Source organism: Podarcis pityusensis (genome assembly GCF_964106645.2).
Source record: "Podarcis pityusensis genome assembly, chromosome: 9".
NCBI classification, from domain to species: domain Eukaryota; kingdom Metazoa; phylum Chordata; class Lepidosauria; order Squamata; family Lacertidae; genus Podarcis; species Podarcis pityusensis.
This window is the reverse complement of record NC_138034.1, coordinates 5,685,373-5,712,854: the sequence shown is the minus strand read 5'-3', so window position 1 is coordinate 5,712,854 and position 27,482 is coordinate 5,685,373. Positions and strand designations below refer to the sequence as shown.

General features: G+C 44.7%; 1 protein-coding gene across 4 annotated transcripts; it reads left to right on the top strand.

The window, feature by feature from the left end:
* The first annotated feature begins 785 nt into the window (after window positions 1–785).
* On the top strand, window positions 786–27,106 carry ITFG2 (integrin alpha FG-GAP repeat containing 2). 4 transcript variants are annotated; one of them, XR_013990134.1, is made up of 12 exons: window positions 786–957; window positions 2,525–2,620; window positions 6,418–6,459; window positions 8,980–9,154; window positions 9,842–9,981; window positions 10,441–10,589; window positions 12,944–13,038; window positions 13,700–13,753; window positions 20,790–20,881; window positions 23,206–23,304; window positions 25,177–25,350; window positions 26,701–26,842. XR_013990134.1 is itself a non-coding variant. In XM_081020053.1 (12 exons), the coding sequence occupies exons 1-12, from the start codon at window positions 862–864 to the stop codon at window positions 26,841–26,843; spliced, it is 1,374 nt and encodes a 457-aa protein (XP_080876179.1). In that variant the 5' UTR covers window positions 790–861; the 3' UTR covers window positions 26,844–27,106. The 4 variants fall into 4 exon arrangements, 3 of the variants coding, with proteins under 3 accessions (XP_080876179.1, XP_080876181.1, XP_080876180.1); XM_081020053.1 differs by having other exon boundaries at window positions 790–957; window positions 23,206–23,323; window positions 26,701–27,106; XM_081020055.1 differs by lacking the exon at window positions 786–957 and adding an exon at window positions 964–1,082 and having other exon boundaries at window positions 23,206–23,323; window positions 26,701–27,106.
* The last annotated feature ends 376 nt before the right edge of the window (window positions 27,107–27,482 follow it).

Genomic DNA, 27,482 nt, shown 5'->3' with positions numbered 1-27,482 from the left:
CTGCCTTTTTCTTGGAGCTGTCAAGCGGTGAAAATCATGTCCATTGTCCCCTAGAAGGTCTAAAACCATTTTGGGATTCAGGAAGGGTAGACTCAGATATTGTTAGGAGACGTTTTGAGAAGATCCTTGCAAGAATTTTGCTGGCTGCAGCTAATAAAGAGATGCCTCGATAGTTTCAGCAATCCGTTCTATCACCTTTTTAAAAGTGACTGATAATTTTGGCATCTGCAAAGTCTGCTGGGATTGTTAAGTTGTGGGTGAACATATCAGACAACACAGTGATTCTTCAAACAGCTCCTGTTTATTCACAGGCCCGGAACAGAACTGGGCTGAAGGGTTCAGGCAACCAGCTTATATAGAGCTCAACTACAAAGCAACAGTAACAACTTTCTGTAACTATCCAATCACTGAACATCACTTTCAATTCCTTATTTGCATATGTGGACCTGAGTGAAAACTATCTACAGTATCCCCCTGATGGCCCAGGGTGAGAACTTCAGTACATAACAGGGATCTACTCTCTCCCCCCCAAATTTCATCTATGAGCTTCTGTGAGGCTGCTGCCCTTACACCAATTCCCTGTATTCATGGAAGGGTTTTTATCTGAGGAAGGGCAGAGGCAGCGCTGCGGAAGCACAGCCTTCCGCGAGGCACAGAAATGGCGGAAGGAACCAGGAAGCTCTGCCTTCACGCATGAGTTGGGCGACTCTTCCATCGCCGTATCTCTACGCGCGTTCCCTCCGCGAACGGCGCTCCCTTACTGCGCTCTCGCTTGTCCACCGCGTCCTAGAGCGGCTGCCCCACCACCCACGCCTCCGCTCTGGCCAAAAGGCCTCGGGCCTCTGTGGTGCGGGGCGCGCCATGAGGTCGGTCAGCTACGTGCGGCGGGTGACGCTGGAGTTCGGCGGGAGCCTCTTCCCGCGCGCCGTGTGCCTGGGCGACGCCGACAACGACGCGGTAGGAGCGCGCGCGGGGCAGGCCCAAGCGCCGCCGCCGCCGCCCCTCCTCAGCCCGGAGCCCCGCCAGCTCCAGTCGCGAGCGGCTCCTCAGTCTAAGTGGAGTGACTGAAGTGGGCAGAGAAAGTAAACAGCCTAGCGAGGCGAGAGCGGGGTTGGGAGGGAGCGGAGGAGGAGGCGCGCTGAGGAGCCTCCAGAACGGGCCGAGGGCTTCGTAATGGGACGGGTTCAGGCTGACACGCTGAGAAAGGGAAAAGAATAAGAGCGCCTCATCTGAAATCCTATGGAAAGTTAGATGAGGTATTACTGACACGAATAGGAGTCGCCCAAAATGCACCTGTTATCCGAATGGTTAATATACCAACTGAATTTGTAATTAGAAGTGTGTGTGTGTGTGTGTGTGTGTGTATATGTATACATACACACGCACATATATATATATGTATATATATACACACACACACACACATATATATACACACACACATACACACACACACATATATATGTATATATATATGAGAACCGCAGCAATGTAAGAACTGGACAACAAACAATGATCAAGGAGCGCGGGATACCACTTTGATTACATTGCATAAATTTGGAATTATTTTGATATTAAGTGGTATCTACAATTGGCAAAAAATGTGGTAATATTGGGTAAACGTTGGGAAACGAATAAAAAAGTATTTTCAAAAAAGAAAGTAAACAGCCCCTCAGAGCGGCTTGTCCCGGAGTTTGAGGGATGCCAATGCTTTGCGTTTTCTTGTAAAACCTGAGGTATCCTCCCTCAGGCTTCCTTCAGCCTGCAATGCTAACAGCAGATTAGTTGTGCTGCAGGACTTACATAAACTCAGTGCCTGCAACTGGCAGCATGAGAATAGTCTTGAGGAGAGTACTTATTATTATTACTGTATAATTAATTAGATTTATATACTGCCCTTCATCACAAGATCTCAGGGCAGTCCACAGGATAAAAATACAAGGTGAAACCACCAGTAAATTGTTAAAACAAAAAAAATACCCTTCCACAAACACATTTAAAAGGCTGCAGAATATTAATCAGCCGTATTAAAAGAAAGAAATACAAACACAAATACAATATACAAATTAACATATAACACTAACAAACAATTTAAAACACTCCCACCAATAAACAACCTGCACCCAAGTTAAAACCCATTCCTTTAAAACTATAATTTGATTACAAGGGTGCTGGCCCACACCCTCATTCCACTCCCAAAGTGCCACCCCTAAAGGGACCATTCTCTTTGCTGTTGCCGTTTCTTGGCAGCCCCACCAGGGCAGGCAGTTTCAGTAAACCTCAGACCAGGCTTAGGAATACTGGCCCCTAGTTTCTGCTTCTGCTGTTTATTAGAAAGTGGTCATGAAGTGGGGTCATCCTATGGAGATCATTTTGATCACAAAATTGGCTTGCAGGGAAAGGGTTCATCGCCTTCTATTTCAGCCCCATTGTTCTTGTTTATGTTATAAAATGCAATAAGACTATATTAAAAACCAAAGGAGGGAAACGCCTTCTTGTTAATATCAGTTCTTTTTCTTTCCAGCTAAATGAGCTAGTGGTGGGAGACACTAGTGGAAAACTATTCATATACAAGAGCGATGAAAGCAAGCCTTGGAATGTGCGCTTATGTCAAGGAATGGTAAGTAGAAATAGAAGTTTATAGTCCTCTGAATTCTTCTACCTCTGGTGACCTTTGTGCAGTTTCTAAGTACCGTATTTTTCGCTCTATAGGACGCACTTTTTCCCCTTCAAAAATGAAGGGGAAATGTGTGTGCGTCCTATGGAGCGAAGAAGCCATAGCCCTGCGACCCTCTCCCGGCTGGAGAGGTGACGCGCGGCTATGGCAGGAGCCTCTTTAGCCGCACACCACATCTCCAGCTGGGAGAGGGTCGCGGGGGGCTTCTTTAGCTAAAGAAGCCCCCCCCCCCGCGACCCTCTCTCGGCTAGAGAGGTGACGCGCGGCTATGTCAGGAGCCTCTTTAGCCGCTCGTCACCTCTCCAGCCGGGAGAGCGCGCGCACGGCCAAAGCAGCCCCCCGCGACCCTCTCCCAGCTGGAGAGGTGACGCGCGACTATGGCAGGAGCCTCTTTAGCTGCTCGTCACCTCTCCAGCCGGGAGAGCGCGCGCGCGGCTAAAGCAGCCCCCCGCAACCCTCTCCCGGCTGGAGAGGTGACGTGCGACTATGGCAGGAGCCTCTTTAGCCGCTCGTCACCTCTCCAGCCGGGAGCGCGCGCGCACGGCCAAAGCAGCCCCCCGCGACCCTCTCCCAGCTGGAGAGGTGATGCGCGACTATGGCAGGAGCCTCTTTAGCCGCTCGTCACCTCTCCAACCGGGAGAGCGCGCGCACGGCTAAAGCTGCCTCCCGCGACCCTCTCCCAACTGGAGAGGTGACGCGCGACTATGGCAGGAGCCTCTTTAGCCGCGCACCACCTCTCCAGCCGGGAGAGCGCGCGCACGGCCAAAGCAGCCCCCCGCGACCCTCTCCCGGCTGGAGAGGTGACGCGTGGCTATGGCAGGAGCCTCTCCGCTGCGCACCACCTCTCCAGCCAGGAGAGCCAGCCCGGGGCTAAAGAAGCCATAGCTGGAGAGGTGACGCGCGACTATGGCAGGAGCCTCTCCGCTGCATGCCTTTCCCTGCTCCCCGACCTGCTCTTTGGGCCTCATGGTGGGCTTCCCCCTGCCAGCCCCAAAGAGCAGGTCGAAAGGAACCTGAAGCCTGGAGAGCGAGAGGGGTCGGTGCGCACCGACCCCTCTCGCTCTCTAGGCTTCCAAGGTAGCCGCCTGAAGGCGACTGAACGCACCTTAAACGGCATCTTGTTTTAGAGGGGGAAAACAAGAGGGGGACAATTCTCCCCCTCTCTGTGCAGCTCCTCCTGCCGCTTCGCTGAAGGGGCGCTGGGCAGAGAGGGGGAGATTTTTTTTTTCTTGTTTTCCCCCCTCTCAAACAAGGTGTGTCCTATTGTCCGGTGCGTCCTATAGAGCGAAAAATACGGTAGATGCCATACATAGGCTGATAGATAGAATCAAAGAATTTCTGAGAGTTGCAAGGGACCCTAAGGATCATCTAGTCCAGCCTCCTGCAATGCAGGAATCATAGCTAAACAATCCCTTGCAGATGGTCATCTAACCTGTTTAAAATCCTCTAATGAAAGAGAGTCCACCACACTTGAGGCAGTCCACAGACACCAACAAACTCAAGTCCAGCTTTTTTCAGATTAAAGTTCTGAATTACCACAACAGTTTATAGCGATTTTATCTAACTCCTTTTTCCTGGTCCCGTCCCCCCCCGCTAGTTCATAGGGCATGTTACAAAGCTATTATCGTCACTCAAAAGAAACCAAACAATTTCTGCCAAGGTTGTGTGAATAAAGGTTTCAGAAAGTCATCTCTTGGATTTCTATATAAGGGGCAGGCTAACAGATAATGTGTGATGTCTCCCTCCTGAAATTGACCACAAATACAATGACTGACTGCATATGGTGGGCATGACTTGGAGACACAGCCCAAAAATAGCATTTTTAAAGGAAACTGGTGAGAGTTTGGTCACATAACTAGTCCCAAAATGCTTTGTTCTCAAGAGTGGATACCAAGGGAAACATTTGGTGTTTCTAATTAGTGTTAGATCCCTTCCGGATCCTATTCAGAACAGTCAGTCTCTTAGTTGACACTTATTCAACATAAAAGCAGGGCTCAGCTCTGGAAAATAATAGTTCGAAACATATTTCCAGAGTAGGCATAGGCATTGATGCTGCCTCTCTACTCATAATTAGACAGGTATTTACACCGTAAACCATTTCCTAAATCTAGGGAAGCTCCTAAAATGGTTTGAATTCCTGCTTGCCGTTCAGATTCTGTTTTCATTATTCCACTGGGTTTCTTCACTGCCCAGTTATGAATGACCACCTGTAGAACAACTGGGGACCTCTTTCTAGAAGAGTCATCATAGGAATTTGGACTTTCCCTCTCATTCACTACCTTTCCAAGTGTTTTTTATTACCGTATTTTTTGCACCATAACACTCACTTTTTTCCTCCTAGAAAGTAAGGGGAAATGTCTGTGCGTGTTATGGAGCGAATGCCTATGGATGGCGGGGGGATCTGCTGCAGTCGTGAGCAGAGGATCCATGGTTCCCCTTCCTTCCCTCCTCCGTGCCTCGCTTTGAAACAGCAAAGCAGGAGAAGAGCCGCTGAGTGGGGAGGAGAGAGGGACAGAGAGCCTGCTTGCTTTAAAGGAGCAAAGCGGGAGAGGAGAGGAGCCTTCTCCTCTTATACCCCTCTTCTGCATTATTAACAGCATCCTTCTCCACCCACCCCACACGTGTTCCTTGTCCCTTGAGTGCTTTTCCTTCCCTCCCCACTTAAAACGTGGTTACAAAGCACGGATCCACATGGATCCTCAGAATTTTTGCACTGGGTCACCCCAAATTCACCAACAGATCACATAGCATGTCCATGGCTACAGCTTGCACCCAAAAAATCATGTACCCACTGTTGCCTGGGGCCGCAGTGGTGCAAAAATGTGGTTACAAAGCACGGATCCACATGGATCCTCAGGATTTTTGCATTGGGCTACCCCAAACTCACTGTCAGATCACATGTCTGTGGCCACAGCATGAACCACAAAAATCATACATCCACTGTTTTGTTTAGAATATTTTTTTTCTTGTTTTCCTCCTCTAAAAACTATGTGCGTGTTATGGTCAGGTGCGTGTTATAGAGCGAAAAATACGGTAATCCATCATTTGCTGCCTTTCCCTCTCATCTGCGCTGTAGAGCAGGAAACTTGGAGTGCCAAACTGAAGCCTCCAGAGTCCATTGAAAGACATGAGATTGGGGCTTGAATGATTAGATTAGGTGATGGGCCGAGAACAATTCATTGGAAGGTAGCAAGTGATTTATCAGCATATTTATCCACCATCAGTAGCCGTGGGTCTGAAGGGGTTAAGTTGAGTATGGAAAGTGACTCCTCCAAGGCCATCTCTTGAGCATTCATATTGGTGTAAAAACAGGTTTCTCAGTTCAAGTTTCAATCTTGATAGATGCCATTTAATTGTTTTGTTACTGGATCTGATAGGGACTTAGCAAACTCCAGCCTGTCTCCATTTTGATGTACCTTCAGATCATCACTAACTTGAGTTTAGGAAGGTTTTTGACAAAGTCCCCCTTGATATTCTTGCAGAGAAATGCTGGTTAGACAATGTTACCATTAGGTGGATTTGTAGCTGATTGACTGACTGTCCCAAAGAGGATTTCCAGGTAAAAATGGCAGAGAGTAAGGCCGCTTGTCCTTGAGCTCCATTAGAATTTAGTGCTTATAGTTTTATTTATTTGCATTTATTATCTGTCTTTACCCCCTTTCCCTTCTTGTTAGTTAAGGATTTTTAAACTGAAAAGTGTTATACTTATTTTTTAAAAATTCTTTCTGTCTTTCTTCCAGCTTACTTGTGTTGGTGTTGGGGATGTATGTAATAAAGGAAAGGTAAAAAAATATTCACAGCTTGTATTTATGTGCTATTTCTTTGCTGATATACTACTAAATAACCTCAAACTCTTCCTGCAATTCTGGGAGAGAAGAAGGATAATGAGTTCCTCAACATTGGGCTCAAACATTGAACAAGTCGGCCTCTGTCAAATGGCAAGAAAAGTGATATATTTCATATTGTTGTGAAAATGTTGGGAATAAACACTGAAATCTTATGTACATTTCCATAGAAATACAGTATTGGGAATTACTTCCCCATAACAATGCTGAACCTTAGAATGAGACTGAAATAAGGGTTGCATATTGATGATAATTAATTTATAGCCCACCTTTTTCCCTGACAGGGACTCAAGGTGACTTACAGAAAATAAGAACAGCTAAAAGCAAAGAAAAATCCCAACCATTAAAACACACACACACACACACACACACAGAGCCATGAGATTTGTTAAAAACATAATTACAATAAGAACAGCACAGCAACAACCTCTTCATTAAAAACAATCAGTTCTGTTGGGGATTTGATATAAGATACACACACAGTGGAAGTGTTCACAGTACCAGTCACCACACAAAAACAGAGTAAGCTTCAAATCTTTTACTATTGTAGAAGTACCGTATTTTTCGCTCTATAGGACGCACTCTTTCTCCTCCAAAAATTAAAGGGAAATGTGTGTGCGTCCAATGGAGTGAATGCAGGATCCTTGGCTTCAGCAATAGCAAAGCACTGAGGGAGCGCTCCCTTCGCGCTCCGCAGGCTTCGGGTTCCTTTTGCTGAAGCTGGGAGAGCGCAGCGCGAGTTCCCGCTACGCTTCGCAGGCTTTGGGTTCCTTTCGCTGAAGCCGGGAGAGTCTTGCTCTCCCGGCTTCAGCAAAAGGAACCCGAAGCCTGCAGAGCACAGCGGGAACTCGTGCTGCGCTCCACAGGCTTCAGGGATAGCCAGACTCTCCTGGCTTCAGCAGAGAGGGAGAGCTGCGCAGTGCCCCTTCAGCCAAGCAGGAGGAGAAATGGAAGGGGCTCCCTTTCTCCGGCCGCTTTGCTGAAAGGGCGCTGAGCAGAGAGGGGGATAATTTTTTTTTCTTGTTCTCCCCCTCTAAAACAAGGTGTGTCCTATGGTCCGGTGCGTCCTATAGAGCGAAAAATACGGTAATATGTTCAGCAAATAGCTCTGGACAAAGCTATACATGGAAAAGTTGGAGGCTTTTCAGTTACAGATATTTACTGATACATACAGATATAGAATATCACTGTTGCTCTAACCCACACCCACTAAACAAGACAGACTGAACAGTACAACTAGATGACATACATCAGTCACAGATAAAGTCAGGGCTCTGAGCCGTTACTACAGCAACTGGCTCATTTGACCTTGCATCTATGATTACCTCACCCAAAGGGTGATTTATTCTCATGAAAGGGATTAGCTCCTTCCAACGTCCAGCTACTCACAACAGTTCTCAGAAGGCTGTTGGAATAAGAAGGTCTTCTGTTGGCCTTCGGTTGAAGGCCAACAAGAAGGGAGCCAATTAACTTCTCTAGGGAGGGAGTTCCAAGGTCTGGGAGCAGCCACAGCAGATACGGCATTATATAAATAACAAGGCACTTTAGAAGATGAGTGCCTTTCTTGAGGGTCTTATAATTTAGAAAATAGACACAAAGGAGTTGGCCCAGAAAGGGGGGAGAAATGTAGGCAGGGTAGAAAAAGGGGAAAAGGCAATTATGTCAGTTAAATTAATTGCAGTAGGGAATGGGGATGAGGAAGCTGTTCCAGTGGTGGAGTTAGAGGGGGAACTTGGAGGAAGTGAGAGGTGAGGCAGTTTGAGGCATAGGGAAGAAAGGATGGGGTGGTGGTGCGGGAGCAGGAGAGCTTTGGATGACTGAGCGTGTTGGAGCAGAATGAGCAGCCCTGTGGTTTTAAGGGCAGATTATAAATTTTTTATGAAACAAGAGACTACTAAAGCATAGGCAAAATTCTATACATGCTTTGTCACTGATAAACTTGGAAGGGAATTGTGTATAGTAAATATGCAATAAATATTTTCCGCTTTAATGATGACTGTTTTATGTTTTCATTTTGTGTCTTTTTATATTGCTGTTTTACTGGTTCTAGGTTGTGTTTTTGTTATTTTTAGACTGTACACTTCTTGGAGATACTTAAAATATTAAGTGGTATGTTAATGCCTATGAATAAATACATAAATAAGAACTATTACCTGGAAGGTTGAACCTTAAAGCCTGTCCACAATTAGGTCTTGCTGTTTCTCTGCTGCCTAATTTGATGTTGCCTTTTTATTTTTTGATTGTATTTTAGCATTTTTATTGTAAGCAGTCCAGAGAACTCCAGTTATGGGGTGTCATTAAAAATCATTAATAAATTTATTCTCTGTCACTGTCAGTGGGGTTGCCCAATACTTTTTTAATGCATGGAGCTTATCGTTATGAGTGTCAGTTGCCTCATTGCTCATGCTATCCTCTCTTTCTTACCACCTCTTATTTATCCATACATTTCTCTGTCAGAATGTGGTTGTTGCTGTGAGTGCTGAAGGGTGGTTTCATCTCTTTGATCTCACTCCGTCCACCAAGCACCTTGATGCCTCAGGCCACCATGAACTCCCAACAGCAGAAGACCAGAAGCTTGGATTCAAGCAGCACATTCCTGCCAACACCAAAGTTATGCTGATTAGTGACATTGGTGAGCAATGGCAACATGCAGTACAAGGGTTTCATAGAGCATAGGAAATGCAGTGTGAGTGGGGGCGGGGGAGTGACACAAGCCAATGAGGAAGCAGAAGAGGGGAAAAAACCCAAAGAACTTTTCTGTCTTTCTGAAGCCGTGAGTGTTCTTCTGCAACTTGAGACAGAGAAAGAACAAATATAAGACCAAATCTCATCCAGCAGAAATAATAATGCAAATTAAGCACTTGTACTAGGGGTTTTTAAGGAAATATTTTTTATTTTTAGTTGAACTTGGCAGTGAGCCCCCCCCCCCCAGTGTTGCACTCATGATCAAACTCTCCCTTAAAACTAGAAAAGTTAGACTGTGTCTCCCCAGTGTTTTAAACTGTTAGAGAGGTCCTTCAGCTCATTTATGAGTAAATCATAGATAGCTAAGATGCTATGGTTTAGGCCTGTAAGATTTAAGGAGCAGATTTCATGAAAGTGGCTGGTATTCAGCAGCTGAGTGAGAGCTATCCACCTACTGGTGAGTTGTTGGTGTCTACCCTTTAAAAGGTACCAAAGGAGAAAACAGCAGGATCTCATTTCCCACTCCCACCTTTTATTTTCTCGGTCTCTCTCCACCCCACCCCCCTTATCCACATATGCACATTGTGGCATTCTGCCAACACACAAACCTTAAGCTGTGTTTTGCTTTCTGCAGATGGAGATGGGAAGAGTGAATTGGTGGTGGGATATACAGACCGTGTGGTGCGAGCCTTTCGCTGGGAAGACACATCTGAGAGTTCAGAGAATATCACGGGACAGTTGGTGCTACTCAAAAAGTGGTTGCTGGAGGGACAGGTAGGCTTTTGAAAATCAGTTTTATCCAAGAGTGCCTTTGCCCAGGAAGGGGCCATCTACAATTGGCCTATAGTTCAAGTCTTTAGGATCTAATGAGGCTTTCTTAAGGAATGGGCTCCTGCCTCTTTCAGACACCTTGGGACCATCCTTTTAGAAAAGCATTCATTACCTCCTTGGTCCAGTGCTGTGGAGGGAGTAGAAACCAGACTGGACAGGACTGGAGGAGAGAGAGTTGAGAGAGCAGGCGTGAGCAGCATGCTGCAGGAGTTGGAGCTGAAAGGTAGCAAGAAGGGAAATGGGGTGGTACTTGGAGAAGAAAGATGGGTTATGGGGTGGCTTTTTTGAAAATAGAGGAGACAGTGACATGTTTAAATGCATGGTAGTCAGCTCATTCAGCAAAGGCAAGTGGTGGTTTAACCAGTTACTTGGGTTCCATTTCCTCTCTCTTGGCTAAAATAGGTGGATAGCCTATCTGTAAATCCAGGCTCAGACTGTTCTCCTGAGATGATGGTGTCCCAGCCTGGGTGTGGTTATGCAGTCTTACTGTGTACTTGGAAAACAGAGCAGCAGTCTCCGACAGAGAGGATAGACAGTTCAGCAGCTAGCAGGTGAGACTACTGGAATCCAATGGGGCAGAGCAAGACAGTCTAACCATCTCTATTTATATTATGGAGCTGCAGGAACACCTTCATGATTAAAATGGCTTGGAGCAGTATCCAGCTAAACAGTTCTGCTAATGCAAGCACTTTGGACTGCACAGGGGAACTTCCTCTCCCCTGCTCTCCCCACATTTCCCCTCAATTATGTTCTGGATTCCTCCCAACTTTCTGGGGGGAAAAAAATCTGTAGTGCAGATTTTTTTAAAAAAATAATGCTTGAGCTAACAGAACTGTTTAGCTGAATGCCTCCTTTGGGTTTATTTAGTGTTCTGTTACAAAGCCTGAACATTTTTTTTGCCATCAAAATCATGACTATGTGGCTATGTATTATTCAGTCAGTTAGAAGTTTGATAGGAATATCCACTTCTGGGGATTCCCCTGTTTCACTTTTTACGAGTGTTTGCCAAACTAAATAAACTTTCCATATTGCTGTGTTTTAAATTTAAGCATGGGACCCAGGTGCGAGAATTTTGGAAGCGGAAGGAATAAAATAGTAGGCAACGTTAGGCCCAGACAGACATCAGTTGGCCATAATTACTGGCATAGTTACTGATAGCACCCACCATGCTAGGAGAGACATACATAGGACCATGTCTCCTTATGGCATACCAGGAGGTGAGGTTACCCAGGGAGCGAGGTACTGTGCCTCCAACGTTATTCATGTCCATCTTCATTCCATGGAGCCATGAAGCTACAAGTGAATCCTCGCAGGAAACACCAGGCAGCTTGGTATTCCAGAAGGAGCATTTCTGTGCGGTGGCAATGAATGAGGAGGTGTTTTATTCCTGCTTGGCCAGCCAGTCTGGAGAGTGGAAGATGACAATTCTCCCGACAAGGATCTACATGTGACCCTGCACGTCCAGTCAGAGGAGAGGAGGCATCCCAGTGTTAAGGCTGTCCTCCAGGAGACTGGGAATAGAAATTCACAATACAGTGGTACCTCGGGTTACATACGCTTCAGGTTACAGACGCTTCAGGTTACAGTCTCCGCTAACCCAGAAATAGTACCTCAGGTTAAGAACTTTGCTTCAGGATGAGAACAGAAATCATGCGGCGGCGGCGCGGCGGCAGCAGGAGGCCCCATTAGCTAAAGTGGTGCTTCAGGTTAAGTTTCAGGTTAAGAACGGACCTCCGGAACAAATTAAGTACTTAACCTGAGGTACCACTGTAAGAATTTCCTTTCATTCCAGGATGATGAGGAACCATTTGTGAGCACTCATTGGGTTTGGTCAGTCAACTAGCTACAAATCCACCTAACAGTTACTTCGTCTAACCCACATTTTACCAGCTTCTTTGCAAGAAGATCATGGGGGACTTTGTCAAAAGCCTTACTGAAATCAAGATACTCTAAATCCACAGCATTCCTCGGATCCACCAAGCTTGTAACTCTATCAAAAAAAGAAAAGAAAGGAGATTTATCTGACATAACTTGTTTTTGAGAAACCCATGCTGGGTCTTAGTAATCACAGCATCCTTTTCTAAGTGCTCACAGACTGACTGTTTAATTATCTGTTCTAGGACCTTTCCTGGTATCAATGTCAGGCTGACTGGTTGGTAGTTATCTGGGTCTTCTTTTTCCCCTTTTTGAAGAAGGGGACAACATTTGCCTGCTTCCAGTCTGCAGGGACGCCACCAGTTCTCCAAGAATTCTCAAAGATTATAGACAGAGACTTTGAGATTGCATCCATAAGCTCCATTAGTACCTTGGGTTAACAAAGATATAAGCATCAGAACAGGTGGCATAATGTTTTAGGGGTCTTCGCCTGCTGATGCAGTGAACAAGTAGAGGGCAGCTTGGAGCTGCTTATTCTGAATGCTTTTTCAAAGCTCAATGATAGATGAACATCAACACAAAAGTTTGCTAACCTAACACTTATATTTTGGGGATTTGGTAGAAAGAAGGTTATCATACCTATAACCCAGGGACAGTGGCGTAGCGTGGGGGGTGCAGGGGGGGCCGGCCGCACCAGGCGCAACATCTGGGGGGGGGCGCTCGCCCTCGCAGCTCTCTGCCCCTACCTGGCTCACGGGTTAGGGGGCGCAAATTACTTGCCTTGCCCCGGGTGCTGACAACCCACGCTACGCCACTGCCCAGGGAAAGAGTTCTGTGTCTCTACTAAGACTTGCCACTCATCCACTTTAAATGTTATTTCTGTTTACCCAACTACCCCTTTACAGATATGCAGGAGACCCACATTTTGACAAGAGTCACATAACAACATCAAGTCTAGTTAAGAGTATGAGACTCCAAGATGTTACTGCTATCACAACCAGATATCCCTTCAGGCTTTGCTTTATTCTAGGGAAGCTCCAGTTCGGGATGTCATTCTCCATCAGACATCAGGTAGAATTCACAACAAGAATGTTTCCACTCACCTCATTGGCAGCATTGGCAGAGGTAAGTGGAAGAAATTCTGGCCTTGGTAAAAATGAGGAAATAGAGTGGATTTGTGTGGAGAAGAGTTCAAGGCTGCATGGTCTAGTTAGCTTCCATCTTTGCACCTAAGGCAGGTTGCTCACCTAGAACTTTTCTGTGCAGCTGCTGTTCCTCTATCCAAACCTGCTCTCACACAGACAGACTTTTGTTCTACTGGATTCTCATTCTAACCCCTGCACAGTTGCAGCCTCATTCCTCCTGTGACTAGCACTCCTTCTCCTCTCAACTTTGGCCCAGTGAAGTCAGCATGTCACAGGGTGAAAACGGATTGTAGAGAGGCTGACTTAAAATTTACATAGCACTCTTGAAATGTTCAGAGCACTTCGCTTACAGTATTTTGCTTCCACCACATCTTTTACTCAATCTAAACAACTAATGTAGCACCTTCCTCAATTAGTTTTCATAAGAGTGGGTAGAAAGAGGCTCCTGTTTCCTCAGAGATGGGGTGGAGTGGGGGATTTTCCAGGCTTTCGACTCAGTAAAAATACAAGAGTTCTATCATACATTTTCTGCTTTGTAATTTTGAGGGATGAAAACACTTAGAGAGGCAGTAATCGAAACAAAATGCTTCACTCGAAGGTCTGGCTCTGCTGCTTTCCCAACTTGGGTTCTGTCTTTGCAGGGACTTCCAAGAAGCACGCTGGCTCAGGTCTGTTTGCACTCTGCACCTTGGATGGTAAGCGCTCTTGCTTTCCTGGAAAGGAATCTCTACAAAGGATTTGGGACCTGAGCTGAAATAGCTTTCATGGTTAAGAAACTTCAAATTAGCAATCAACCCCAAAACAGAAACTGTCTCAAAACATTTTGCAGGGCAGCAGTTGAAGAAGGAGCAAAAAGGGTTTTCTTGTGTGTGTGTGTGTTTCTTTGTGGCTGATTGGCTGCTCTCCCTGTGCAAAGGTCAGAGGGGCGGCGCGCGCAGTTTGATCCATCTTTTAGATTTAGGGGAGCTAGTCTCAAACGTTTGTTGGGGGAGACCTAGGTTTTTTTGTGGGGGGAGTTATTTTTCCTGTCTTCACGCTTTTTATGATGGAGGACCACTGTAGCCACCCCCAACGACACGTTCTCAAGATGGAGGGGGAGGGAACAGCTGCAGTCGCCTGCGGTTCCTGCGCAATGTTTGCCATCTTGCCAAAGGTTGCAGGCAGCTTTACCTGCAGCAATTGCATGTTGATTGCCCTCTTAAAAGACAAAGTCCAGCAACTAGAGGAACGTGTAGCTACGCTCCAAAGAATTAGAGAGCTGGAGCTCTTCTTGGAAGCAACAGAGCACACCGTCTCCACCAAGGAGGAGACGGGACTCCCCTGAGAAGGACGCTAGTTCACCAACACAGGAGCCAGATATATGGAGAAACGTGACTCAAAGAAGTAGGAGGCCCAGGGTTCGCTCTGATTGTTTAGAAATACACAATCGCTTTGAGGTCCTCTCCCCTAGCATGGAAGACGAAGAGCAGACTCCATTTGAGGATCTCTCCCTCATTACAGTCGATCAGGTATATGAAGACGAGCAGCAAAGTCAGTCCTCAGGGAATGTGCAGGCGACCTTGGAGCGGACAGCTCACGGAAGAACCCTGACCAAACCTAAGAGGAGGCGTGTAGTGGTGATAGGGGATTCCCTACTGAGGGGAACAGAAGCAGTGATCTGTGGGCCTGACAAGATGTCTCGGGAAGTGTGCTGTCTCCCCGGGGCTAAGATCCAAGATGTAACTGAACGACTGCAAGGAATCATAAAACCCACTGACAAATACCCCTTCCTCTTGGTTCATGTGGGAACCAATGACACTGCAAGCAATAGCCTCCAGAAGATCAAAAGAGACTACGAGGCTCTGGGCAGGAAATTGAAGCAATTAAATGCACAAATTGTCATCTCATCTGTCCTCCCAGTTGAACGACGTGGCCCAGGGAGAGAGGGAAAAATAGTGGAAGTGAACAGCTGGCTTCGCAAATGGTGTAAACAGGAACGGTTTGGATTCTTAGATCACGGACTGCAGTTTCTTGAAGATGGACTTCTGGCAAGCGATGGGCTGCACCTCACAACGGTTGGGAGAAATGTTTTTGCCAAAAATCTCAGAAACCTCATCAGGAGGGCTTTAAACTGACTAATGTGGGGGAGGGACACAGTGCTCCTGAAGGTAGGAGTCTATCAATTGATGAAGATGATCATCCAAATGTCATAGACCAAATGGAGCAAACAGCACGCAGACCTAGTGGTGGGAGGAAAAAATCCTAAAATAAGAGTCACGGGGGAATGATTAATGGACTTCAATGTCTGTACACTAATGCGCAAAGCATGGGAAATAAACAAGATGAGCTTGAGCTCTTGGTACAGCAAACTAAATATGACATAATAGGCATCACTGAAACCTGGTGGGATAAGTCCCACGATTGGAATGTAATAATGGGGGGATACAATCTATTTCAGAGAAACAGACCAGACAAGAAAGGAGGAGGAGTGGCGTTATATGTCAGGGATGTGTATACCTGTGAAGAGATCCAAGATTTAGAACTTCAAAGCCAAAGTGAGAGCATTTGGGTCAAAATTAAGGGAGAGAAGAATAAAGGTGACCTCATTGTGGGAGTTTACTATAGATCCCCAAGCCAAACGGAGGACATAGATGATGCCTTCCTGGAACAGATGGCCAAGCATGCAAAAGGAAGGGAGATAGTAGTAATGGGGGACTTCAATTACCCGGATATTTGTTGGATGTCAAACTCAGCCAAGAGCATAAGGTCAAACAGATTCCTCACTGGCCTTGCAGACAACTTCATTGTCCAGAAAGTGGGAGAAGCAACAAGAGGAACAGCCATTTTAGATCTGGTCCTAACCAATGTTGATGACCTGGTTAGTGGGGTAGAAGTGGAAGGATCATTAGGCGCAAGTGATCATGCTCTTCTGAAGTTTACTATACAGCGGAAAGGAGCAGCCAAGCATACTAGGACTCAATTTCTTGACTTTAAGAAAGCCGACTTCATAAAACTTAGGGAAGTGCTGGGTGAGATCCCATGGACAGTAATACTAAAAGGAAAGGGAGTTCATGATGGCTGGGAGTTTGTTAAGAGGGAGATACTAAAAGCACAACGTCAGGCAATACCAATGAGACAGAAACATGGAAGGTGCCTAAAGAAGCCAGGGTGGCTATCTAAAGAACTTTTAACTGAGTTAAGATTAAAAAAGGATGTGTACAAAAAATGGAAAAGGGGGGAAACCACCAAAGAGGAATTCAAACAAATAGCCAGCACGTGTAGACACAAAGTCAGAAAAGATAAAGCACAGAATGAACTCAGGCTTGCTAGAGAGGTTAAAAGCAACAAAAAAGGCTTTTATGGGTATGTCCGTAGCAAAAGGAAGAACAAAGAAACAGTGGGGTCACTCAGAGGAGAAGATGGTGAAATGCAAACAGGGGACACAGAAAGAGCTGAACTCCTCAATGCCTTCTTTGCCTCAGTCTTCTCCGATAAAGAAAACAATGCCCGACCTGAAGAATTTGGAGCAAATGATTCAGCAAAGGAAACACAGCCCAGAATAACTAAGGAGATAGTACAAGAATACTTGGCTAGTTTAGATGTATTCAAGTCTCCAGGGCCAGATGAACTGCATCCAAGAGTATTAAAAGAACTGGCAGATGTGATCTCAGAACCACTGGCAGTCATCTTTGAGAATTCCTGGAGAACAGGCGAAGTCCCGGCAGACTGGAGGAGGGCAAATGTTGTCCCTATTTTCAAAAAGGGGAAAAGAGAGGACCCAAATAATTACCGCCCAGTCAGTCTGACATCAATACCAGGGAAGATTCTGGAGCAGATCATTAAGCAAACAGTCTGTGAGCACCTAGAAAGGAATGCTGTGATCACCAATAGTCAGCATGGATTTTTGAAAAATAAGTCATGTCAGACTAACCTGATCTCGTTTTTTGACAGAATTACAAGCCTGGTAGATGAAGGGAACGCAGTGGATGTAGCCTACCTTGATTTCAGCAAGGCATTTGACAAGGTGCCTCATGATATTCTTGTAAAGAAGCTGGTAAAATGTGGTCTTGACTATGCTACCACTCAGTGGATTTGTAACTGGCTGACTGACCGAACCCAAAGGGTGCTCATCAATGGTTCCTCTTCATCCTGGAGAAGAGTGACTAGTGGGGTGCCACAGGGTTCTGTCTTGGGCCCGGTCTTATTCAACATCTTTATCAACGACTTGGATGATGGACTCAAGGGCATCCTGATCAAATTTGCAGATGACACCAAATTGGGAGGGGTGGCTAACACCCCAGAGGACAAGATCACACTTCAAAACGACCTTGACAGATTAGAGAACTGGGCCAAAACAAACAAGATGAATTTTAACAGGGAGAAATGTAAAGTATTGCACTTGGGCAAAAAAAATGAGAGGCACAAATACAAGATGGGGGACACCTGGCTTGAGAGCAGTACATGTGAAAAGGATCTAGGAGTCTTGGTTGACCACAAACTTGACATGAGCCAACAGTGTGACGCGGCAGCTAAAAAAGCCAATGCAATTCTGGGCTGCATCAATAGGAGTATAGCATCTAGATCAAGGGAAGTAATAGTGCCACTGTATTCTGCTCTGGTCAGACCTCACCTGGAGTACTGTGTCCAGTTCTGGGCACCACAGTTCAAGAAGGACATTGACAAACTGGAACGTGTCCAGAGGAGGGCAACCAAAATGGTCAAAGGCCTGGAAACGATGCCTTATGAGGAACGGCTAAGAGAGCTGGGCATGTTTAGCCTGGAGAAGAGGAGGTTAAGGCGTGATATGATAGCCATGTTCAAATATATAAAAGGATGTCACATAGAGGAGGGAGAAAGGTTGTTTTCTGCTGCTCCAGAGAAGCGGACACGGAGCAATGGATCCAAACTACAAGAAAGAAGATTCCACCTAAACATTAGGAAGAACTTCCTGACAGTAAGAGCTGTTCGACAGTGGAATTTGCTGCCAAGGAGTGTGGTGGAGTCTCCTTCTTTGGAGGTCTTTAAGCAGAGGCTTGACAACCATATGTCAGGAGTGCTCTGATGGTGTTTCCTGTTTGGCAGGGGGTTGGACTCGATGGCCCTTGTGGTCTCTTCCAACTCTATGATTCTATGATTCTATGATTTTAATTCTGGAGACTACTTAAGGTACTTCCAGATTATCACTATTTTGCAGGAGAGATTCAAGTACATGCCAGAAATCTTGATTTGCACAATTTAAGTAGGTTAAAGGGCTCTGTTGCCCTAATGCAACAAATTAAAAAGAACAGGAAAGTGATGGAGAAATGCATTGGAAAGTGTGGAATAAACAAATGATTAACAAGAAGACATGTAAATATCCCACAAACAAAACAGAATGATTTCTCATTGTTGTGCAAGCACCCCATAAACAAATTGGAACGAACGTTCAATAAAGACTGGAGATAGTCTAACCACTATATAAGCTTCATGCAAGCAAATCAGAGTGAAAGCCAGATAAATAGCTTGTCTGAAGGAGCCCTTAGAAATATTTCCTCTAGTGCAGGGGTCAGCAAACCTTTTCAGCAGGAGGCCAGTCCACTGTCCCTCAGACCTTGTGGGCGGCCAGGCTGTATTTTGAAAATAATAATAATGAATGAATTCCTATGCCCCACAAATAACCCAGAGATCCATTTTAACTAAAAGGACACATTCTACTCATGTAAAAACACCCTGATTCCCAGACCATCCGTGGGCCGGATTTAGAAGGCGATTGGGCCAGATCCGGTCCCCGGCTTTAGTTTGCCTACCCATGCTCTAGTGCAACCACCACATCCAGGAATATTAGAAGGAATATAGACTGAAAAACTTAACATCCCAGTTTGGAAGACAGCATTTAATTTCTGTCTAGCGTTTTAATTTATTTTGTCAAAGCTATCTTGCACATGCCATACCGCTTAGAATGATTCTATTGTGTGCATTTTGAAAACTGTCATCTTGGCTCACTGTTACTCTGAAATAACAGCTATGTTACTAAGGAAGGTTGAAGTCAATTTGCTTCAATTGTTTCATCATTCACATGTCACAGTTATCCTGCTTGAAGATGAAGGAAAGAGAATGGATACAATCTTGAGGCAACTGAAGAATGCTCTGGAAATAAAAGGCAATGCCTATGTAGCATTATTGCCTCATTCTAGGTCAGGGGTGAGGAACCTTTTTCAGCCTGAAAGCTGCATTGCCTCATCAATAATCTAGGGGCCAGAGGCAAAAGCAGGTGGCGTGACAGGTGTTGTTATAGGAACAAAAGTCCAAAACGCTGTCCCTCCCCGGCCAATGACGAGGGACAAAGGGTAGAAAGGTAGAAAAGTTTATTTCTAAGCAAAGGATGCACAAAACTTTTATACAATTGTAGCAAACACACAAACCACAGAAATGTGTGATCTCTTACATCACTATTGGCTTGGAAAGTGCATGGACAAAGCATGCTTAAGTCAGGTATTTTTCTTCTTGGCTACAGGACAGTTTATTATTGACCCTTGATCGATCTCAGACCAGGCTAGGCATAGCTGACCTTGCAGTTGCAACTGTAGGCAGATCTTGTTGTCTAAGCAACTGTGGAACTGAGGAACTTCGTTTCTTTATACTCACAGAGGTGGTAGCTTAGGCACTCTCAACAGTGATGCTTAATGAATGTCTTAACACTTCAGCCCCTCCTGATCTTCCCCTCAGGTAGACTGAACCTTGTCTATCTAGGCAGTCCCTAACTGACAGCCACTTCACAATCTGTTCACTCTAACAGAGAGCCACTATCTAGATTGCTCAGACAGAAAGTCCCTAGTTTAACCTAGGTCCTTGTCTAACCCACAGACAATCCCTGGCTCCCCTCTCTGAGACAGCCCTTACCCATCACTATCTGACTGTTAACTGTCAGCTTTCAACTTAAATTCCACCCTCTCTTTCTCTCATGATTAGCTGATCTGCTCGCCAACCCCCACGGGTTGTTAGATCACAAGGAGGCAGACCGAAGGCCTGTCCCTCATAGACTGCTGTAGTTGTGGTATCTAAATCAGAATGGATGTGAGTGTTCTTATCAGAAAAATGTATTGCAGATTGGTCACAGTGATCTACTGAAGGTTTACCTGGGCCAGATTATAAAAGGCCACTCATCGCTTTGGAAAGCTGGCTGACATTGTGCAGAAGTACACTTTGTATAGAATAGGTGTTCTGTCATGAGCTCAACACCTGTGATTGGTTGAAGGCATCACAAGTCTTCTACAACCTGTGTTCTAGCCTTTTACCCAACTGTTTCTTTGCTTCTATAGATGAATGATTTCTATGTTTTGGGTGAGGGTGCCCAGGTGATCTTCCATTTTCAGAGAGAGACAGAGGCCCAACAAGACCACCAGCTGTATTGGGGAGGGGGGGAGGACATCCATTTGAGACTTAAGTAAATCATAATGATCTCCAAGGCAAACCATCTTAATGCCTCTTCCTCATTGCTATCACTTAAAATGTCTGGAGCAACCCACAGCTTGAACTTAAGTAATAATCTATCTATGAAAAGGAAGTCAAAACAGGCTTCCCCACTCACAGAGTACTAAACATGAAATCAAGTTCATGTCAAGCCAAATATAATGAAAGACATTGGAATGGGAATCTACTGCACCCAAAATAATGTTTCTAATATAAACTCTGTGGCACAGCATAGGGATGGAAGAAAATTGTTGTCTTTTATGCTAGTTTAGAACTCTGCTTAACTTTCTCTTTCCCCTGTAGGGACACTGAAACTGATGGAGGGAGCTGACAAGCTACTGTGGTCAGTACAGGTTGACCACCAACTTTTTGCTCTAGAAAAACTGGATGTTACTGTGAGTTCTGTTCTAGCTTGCAATAACCAGGTCATTTGCTTTTAGTAGTACAAAGTCAGACAAATTCTCCAGGTTCACACTATTGGCATACCTCCTTTGGAGGAGAGATTGCCACCACCCCTGCCAATGTAGGAAGAGCTTATTTGATCAGGTCAATGTCCCATCTGCTCCAACACCCTGTTCTCACAGGGGGACACCTGCAAGCAGGACCTGAGCACAAGAGGACTCTCCCCTCTTGTGGTTTCCAGCAACTGGGATTCAGAAGCACTGCTGCCTCTGACTGTGGGACAGAGCACTGCCTCCGTCATGACTAGTAGCCATTGATAGACCTCCTCCATGATTTGTCTAATCCTCTTTTAAAGCCATCATTGCATCCTGTGGGAGAGAATTTCATACTTGAACTATGAACTGTGTGAAGAAGTACTTTCTTTTATTTATGCTAAATCTTTCAATATTGAATTTCATTATATGTCCACAGGTTCTAGTGTGATGAGAGAGAGAAACTTTATCTGCTTTATCTGCTGCTGTTCATAATTTTATAAACCTCTGTCATGTCACCTCCTACTTGTCTTTTCTCTAAACTAAAAAGTCCCAAATGCTGCAACTTTTCCTCATAGGGGACGTGGTCCATCCTCTTCATCACCACTAGATGAGGTCCATGAGTGGTACTATGAAATTAATATCTTTTTGCCCTGACATGAATCATTTTGCACATTTTGTAGTGATTTGACTTCCTTTGTTTTACTAATCCCAGTTTGTTTGACAACTACAACTCACCCAGATTCCTGGGCACCACTCAAGATTTAAGTTCAGGGTTTCTGCACCTCTGGTTGATTCTATGACACAATCACTTAGGTATCTAATAAATGTGTCTCTTTTTCATGACTGGAACTCATATGTCTATGTGAGAGTAGCTGAAGTCATCCATTACTACAATTCCTCTTTTGGATGCTTCCTTGAATTCGTTCTTCCTCTCAGTATGTCCTTGAGCAATTTGATCAGGGCAACAACAGAATGTCCTCAGTACTAAATTATTTTTTGGGCCCAATATCACACCTGTGGAGGGGTCTGCATTTTGTGGGATTTCTAGCTTGTTGGACTCAATGCCCTCTTTGACGTGCAGAGTGACACCACCTCTGGTAGGTCCTTCTATGTCCTTCCTATAAAGTTTATATCCAGAGAGATAACTCTGTCCCACTGGTTCTCTTTGTTCCACCAGGTTTGTGTCAAGCCCACTATATCTATGCTGTCCCCTAAGACCAAGCACCCCAGTTCTCCCATCTTGGCTCAGAGGCTTCTAGCATTAAACACATGTATACGGTCTCTCTCTTCAAGTGTCTTTGGCAGTTTTGTTTTGACTTGTGGTGTTTTGGCCTCTCTGACTTACTATCCTGTGCCCCTGTGCTCATGTCTAGATCTAAGCCCTTTTAAATTTTCACCGATTTCATAATTTTAACCCCAGAGGTGGGATTTGTTGCAAATTGGACCCACTCAGCTGCCAGCTTTCTGGCTCCCACTTCGTTTTTCTTGCTACATTCAGGGGAGAAGGAACTGATGCCCCAGTAAGGGGGTGGGGAAGCAAGATTGTTATTAGGTGAATGAGCATCAGAGGCAGTTGTATTGTTCTAAACAAGATGGTGCAAAGGAAGGTTGAAAGGAGGTATTTTAGCAACTTGTACCTGGAGAACTTGTCTGAACAAGTAACGCTTATAGGAAACAGAGATTTCTGTTATTCTGATGGCTTATGAGAAGACGAATGTCTAAACTGAGATTCTATATTCATTTGTTTATGACTCTTACGTACCAATTTTCCTTCAGAAAGTTCAGAGCATCTTCATAAAGCTCCAAGGAATGACTCATACACTCACTGAACAAGCTGAGTTACTTAGTTTTAACACTGTTAACAACACAGTGTACTTCTGAATCCATTCCTTGGGCTCCTGTAAACTTTAGCCAGCAAAAGAGCTGGTTGCATGAATATCTGGTGTTGACCCAGGGAGCTATAAAGTTGACTGTTCTATTTCCACTCCCCATAATGTTTTGCGGCCACTATATCCTTTGGGAATCTATTTTTCTCTCATGAACAACCCTGAGATCTTATGATGAAGGGCGGTATATAAGCCTAATATATAAAAAAACCAGGAATCTAGACTGGCTATATTCATTAGGCTAGTTTCTTGTCTTGTTGCATCAACCTCCTTTATCTAATGTTAGTGACAAGCTGGGGCCAGATGAAAACATGTATGAGCATTGCTCACAGAGGTTGATGGGATTTCTACCTACCACAGGGAACTTCTGCTAATCAGAAAATTTTGAACCCTTAGGGAAATGGCCATGAGGAGGTGATTGCCTGCGCTTGGGATGGACAGACGTACATCATAGACCACGGTCGCACTGTAGCTAGGTTCCAAGTAGATGAAAATGTGAGTGCCTTCTGTGCAGGTGAGCTGCTTTCCTATCAGCAGATCCACAGGCGTGGGAAATTACTGATTATCGTATGTGATAAAGTGTTCCTACCTCATTGGTCGAGCACTTTTTTCCTACAGAAGGTCCCAGCTTCATTCCCTATCATCTCCAGTGAAGGGGTCTCAGGTAGTAGGACTTGGAAAGACCACTAAGACTTTGGGGAGTCACTGCAAGGTAGAGTAGACATTACTGGGCTAGATGAATCAATAGCCTGACTCGCTATTAGGCAGCTTCGTATGTTCATGAGAAAAGCTTTTTGCTGGACTCTTCTACTTTCAGTCAGGTAGACATAGCTCAGTGATAGAGTTTCACATCCAGCTTTAATGAACATAAGAAGAGCCCCTTTGGATCAGACTAAAAGCCTATCTAGTCCAGCACTGGCTTCTCTCAGTGGCCAACCAGATACCCATGGGGAGCCCACTACAGGAGCTCAGCAGCACTCTCCCTAGTTCAGCCTCTCGTATTCCTTGTTAAAAAGGATCTCCAGAGTTAGGAGGACTGAAAAGACACCTTCCAAGACCTTTGAGAGCTACTGCCAGTGAAAATAGACAGTTATGGGCTAGATGAATGCAAACTTCCATCTATGTGCCCATTAGGCCTGGCAGAGCATCCTAATTTGTCCTGTGAGGCTTTTCCCCTTGCACTCTTTTTCTTCTTGTAGTTGTTAGACTGCTCCATTTAGCATAGCCAAGGGTCAGGCATGACAGAAGCTGTAGTCTAGCAAGGTCTCAGGACCTAAGGTTGGGAAAGACTGCTATAGATGAAAGGAAGGGAATTTATCTAGAGGTCTTAGTAGACCACAAGCTTAACAAGAGTCATCCATGTGATACAGCAGCAAAAAAATATAATGCTATTCTAGGCTACATCAACAGAAGTATGGTGTCCAGATCAAGGGAGGTAATGGTCCCACTCTATTCTGCCTTGGTCAGACCACACCTGGAATACCGTGTCCAATTCTGGGCACCACAATTTAAGAAGGATGTTGACAAGCTGGAACGTGTGCAGAGGAAGGGAACCAAGATGACCCAGGGTCTGGAAACCAAGCCTAACAAGGAACAATTGAGGTAGTTGGGTATGTTTAGCCTGGAAAAGAGGAGACTGAGAGGAGATAGGAATAGCCATCTTCAAATATCTAAAGGGCTGTCCCATGAAAAATGGGCAAGCTTGTTTTCTTGTGCTCCAGAGGGTAGGGCCCAAAGCAATGGATTCATGTTACAAGAAAGGAAGTTGGGATGGAGAGGATTTCATTATCTAAGAAGTGATGCTCTAGATTAGATCTGCTGGAGATATGGAATATGCAAAAGGCTCTTCTGTATCTCCTGCAGATCTACCATGAAGCCAGAGCCAAGGTGAATACATTGCTGGCAAGGCATTTTTCAGCCAGACTGACACCAAATAATATGATCCTTCAACTCACAAGGAGAATAATCAAATAATGAAACACTGCTAAATAAGTTTATGAACACTCTACACATCAAAGACAGGCATTTTGCTGTCTGCTATTCAAGACTTAATTAGGGAGTGTGGTGCAGTGGCAGGGTTTAAAATAAATTGTGGTAAATCTGAACCAAATCATTAACTTTAATGGAAATCAACATATTAAGGCATTGTAGAGGTTTAAATCTGTGAAGTGCTTTTAGAGGCATGTGGACATGCACTTCACTGCATCTCACACAAACCTCCTTAATGAGAATTATGGGGAATTGTTTGACTCAGTAAAAAGAGCTCTTAAGGTTTGGAGAGTGCTGAATCTTAGCTGGGTGGTGCCTCATCTCACTAATGCGCTTCTGGAGTTCCCTCTCCTTTGATGGCTCCTTTCACTTCTCTAGGTCTCTATGCCTGCAAAGGAGGCTGCAATAGCCCTTGTCTGGTATACGTCAGTTTCAACCAAAAGATCTACATCTATTGGGATGTGCAGTTGGAGAGAATGGAATCTACCAGTTTGCTGAAGATACTAGAGAGTAACTCTGAATACAAAGATCTCCTACTCCAGCTGGGTGTGGGTATGTCCCAAGCCTCATATAACTTGAAGATGGTGAAAGTGTTCCTTGTAATAAATAGGACAGAAAGAGATGAAAGAAAGGGAAAAGAACCAATAGCAGCAAATTTAGAATTGTACCCTAAAATTGCAAAATTCTATGATTATATTTATTCAAAGCATTTAAAACACGTATTAGTAACTCCCCCCCCCCCCGCTGTTTACAGACATTTCAGTATTTTTCAAAACCAGGCTAGTGGGCTAAATTAACAAAGCAGACTGCATGTGTATTATTAGTTCCCTGGTTGAATATTGAGCCAACTACATATGGGTTATGTTCTACTAGTCACCCAAGGCAGGGACAAATGACTATTAGGGTTAATTAGGCTTCCTCATTCCAATTTTGGTCCCTGTCTTCATCCGTTGTAGACATGTCTCTTCCTCTATCCTCCATTCTGCCTTGGGCTCAGGGTGTTATGTGTAGGTACAGATTCAGAAGTTCCAGAGATGGACATGGATTTGGAGAAGAGCCATAGCACTGTGGTAGAACATGCTTTGCATGCAGAATGTCCCTAATTCAGTCCCTGGCATCTCCAGGTGGGACTGGGAATGGCCACTATCTGAAGCATTGGAGAGCTGCTGCCAATCAGTGCAGACATTACTGGTCTGACTCTAGGCAGCTTCCTAGGTTTCGTCCCCTGAAAACAGGAACGCCTCTTTCTTCTAAACTGAGGACAGGTGTTGTCTGTACACTTAAAAACATTTCTCTGCAGCTGAAATAAATGGAGCACAATAATTGCCTTGCTGGGAGCTCAGCAGTCTTTTTGTGATACCAGTGAGCCAGATGCCTCTAGGAATTGATGAAGCAGGGCACAAGGAAATAGCTTTCCCCTGCTTTTTGTTCCAAACATCTGGTTATTCAGAGAACGTTGCCTCTGTGCACAGATTTCATGGGCAGCAATCTATGAAATACCAATTTTCCATGAAGCTTTTAGAAATGGATGCCAAGACTGTTACTGAGCACACAGTGACCATCATATCATAGAACCAATATTGTGAATAGATTGAGCATGCATTTGGATGTCCAGCAAAGATCAGTGCTTGAATTTGTTCACAAAATAAATTCTAGATCAGTTGGCTGCAAAAAAGCCAGCTCTTGGATGCAAGATAATCTTGTGAATACAGCCTGAGATTCCCACAAACCAATGCCATACTTCTGAAGGGCAGAATATGAATTACAAGAGGTAATTCCTACATTCATTTTTATATGTTATTATGTTGATAGGAGAACCAGTCACATACTGATTCTTAAGTACCTTGCTAAGCCTCCAGTACTTCTCATCAGTATGTCTCTCTCTTTCTCTTTCTTTCATAGCTGGAGATGATGTTTCTGCAGTCAAAGATTTGATTCACAAGACACTCTACTATCCAGAGGAGCAGCTAAATAGCCCTTCTCAGTTCATGCCCACAGCTAGATCCTCTTCCAGGTGCTATCCTATTTCCCAAGAAACAATATGAGCTGATGACATATACTCACACAGTGAACAGCTCTGCTTCTCATTCTGCTACCCCTCATTTGTGCAAATTAAGCACTGTTAAGAACCAGGACTCTGAATGAAGGGGTTGGAGTAGCAGCATGAATCTTCAAGTGAAGCTGCTGACTGAAGTCAGCATAATAGGAAATGCCCTTTTCAATTTGTCTCAAGGTCCTCATTTCTGTTGTTACTTTCTCATCAGTCACTTTATCTGCTGAAAACTTTAATAAAGGTAATTTTAAAAGATCCAGGGGAAAACAGATGTGTTTGTTCATGTGTCTAGCTTGGATCGGTATTTGGATTGTCGGAACGAGCAATCTTTTGCCTTTTTTTAAAAAAAAGTCCCACCAGTTAGATCTTCATATGTTAACAGAGATGTGCAGGAGCTCATCACAGATAGCCATGCCTCTGCTGTGGCTATGAGAAACAAAAAAGGCATTTCTCTAAAAAAGACACCCCCCCCAATCTATGAAATTCTAGGAATTCTGTGTAAAAGAGAGTGTGGGTGGCCCTAGCTACTTCTTCACTTGGTCCTGCCCACTGCTGTCATGCGGCCCCTAGAAGGCTAGCATCAAAGTAATGTGGTCCTTGGACTGAAAAATGTAAACCCACTAATCAGTTC

Bases quoted from the DNA above. Each gene is read 5' to 3' on its own strand.
- ITFG2 (XM_081020053.1), top strand. From the start codon at position 862: ATGAGGTCGGTCAGCTACGTGCGGCGGGTGACGCTGGAGTTCGGCGGG. The intron at 13,039-13,699 runs GTAAGTGGAAGA...CTGTCTTTGCAG, and splicing joins CATTGGCAGCATTGGCAGAG to GGACTTCCAAGAAGCACGCT. The intron at 23,324-25,176 runs GTGAGCTGCTTT...TCACTTCTCTAG, and splicing joins TGTGAGTGCCTTCTGTGCAG to GTCTCTATGCCTGCAAAGGA.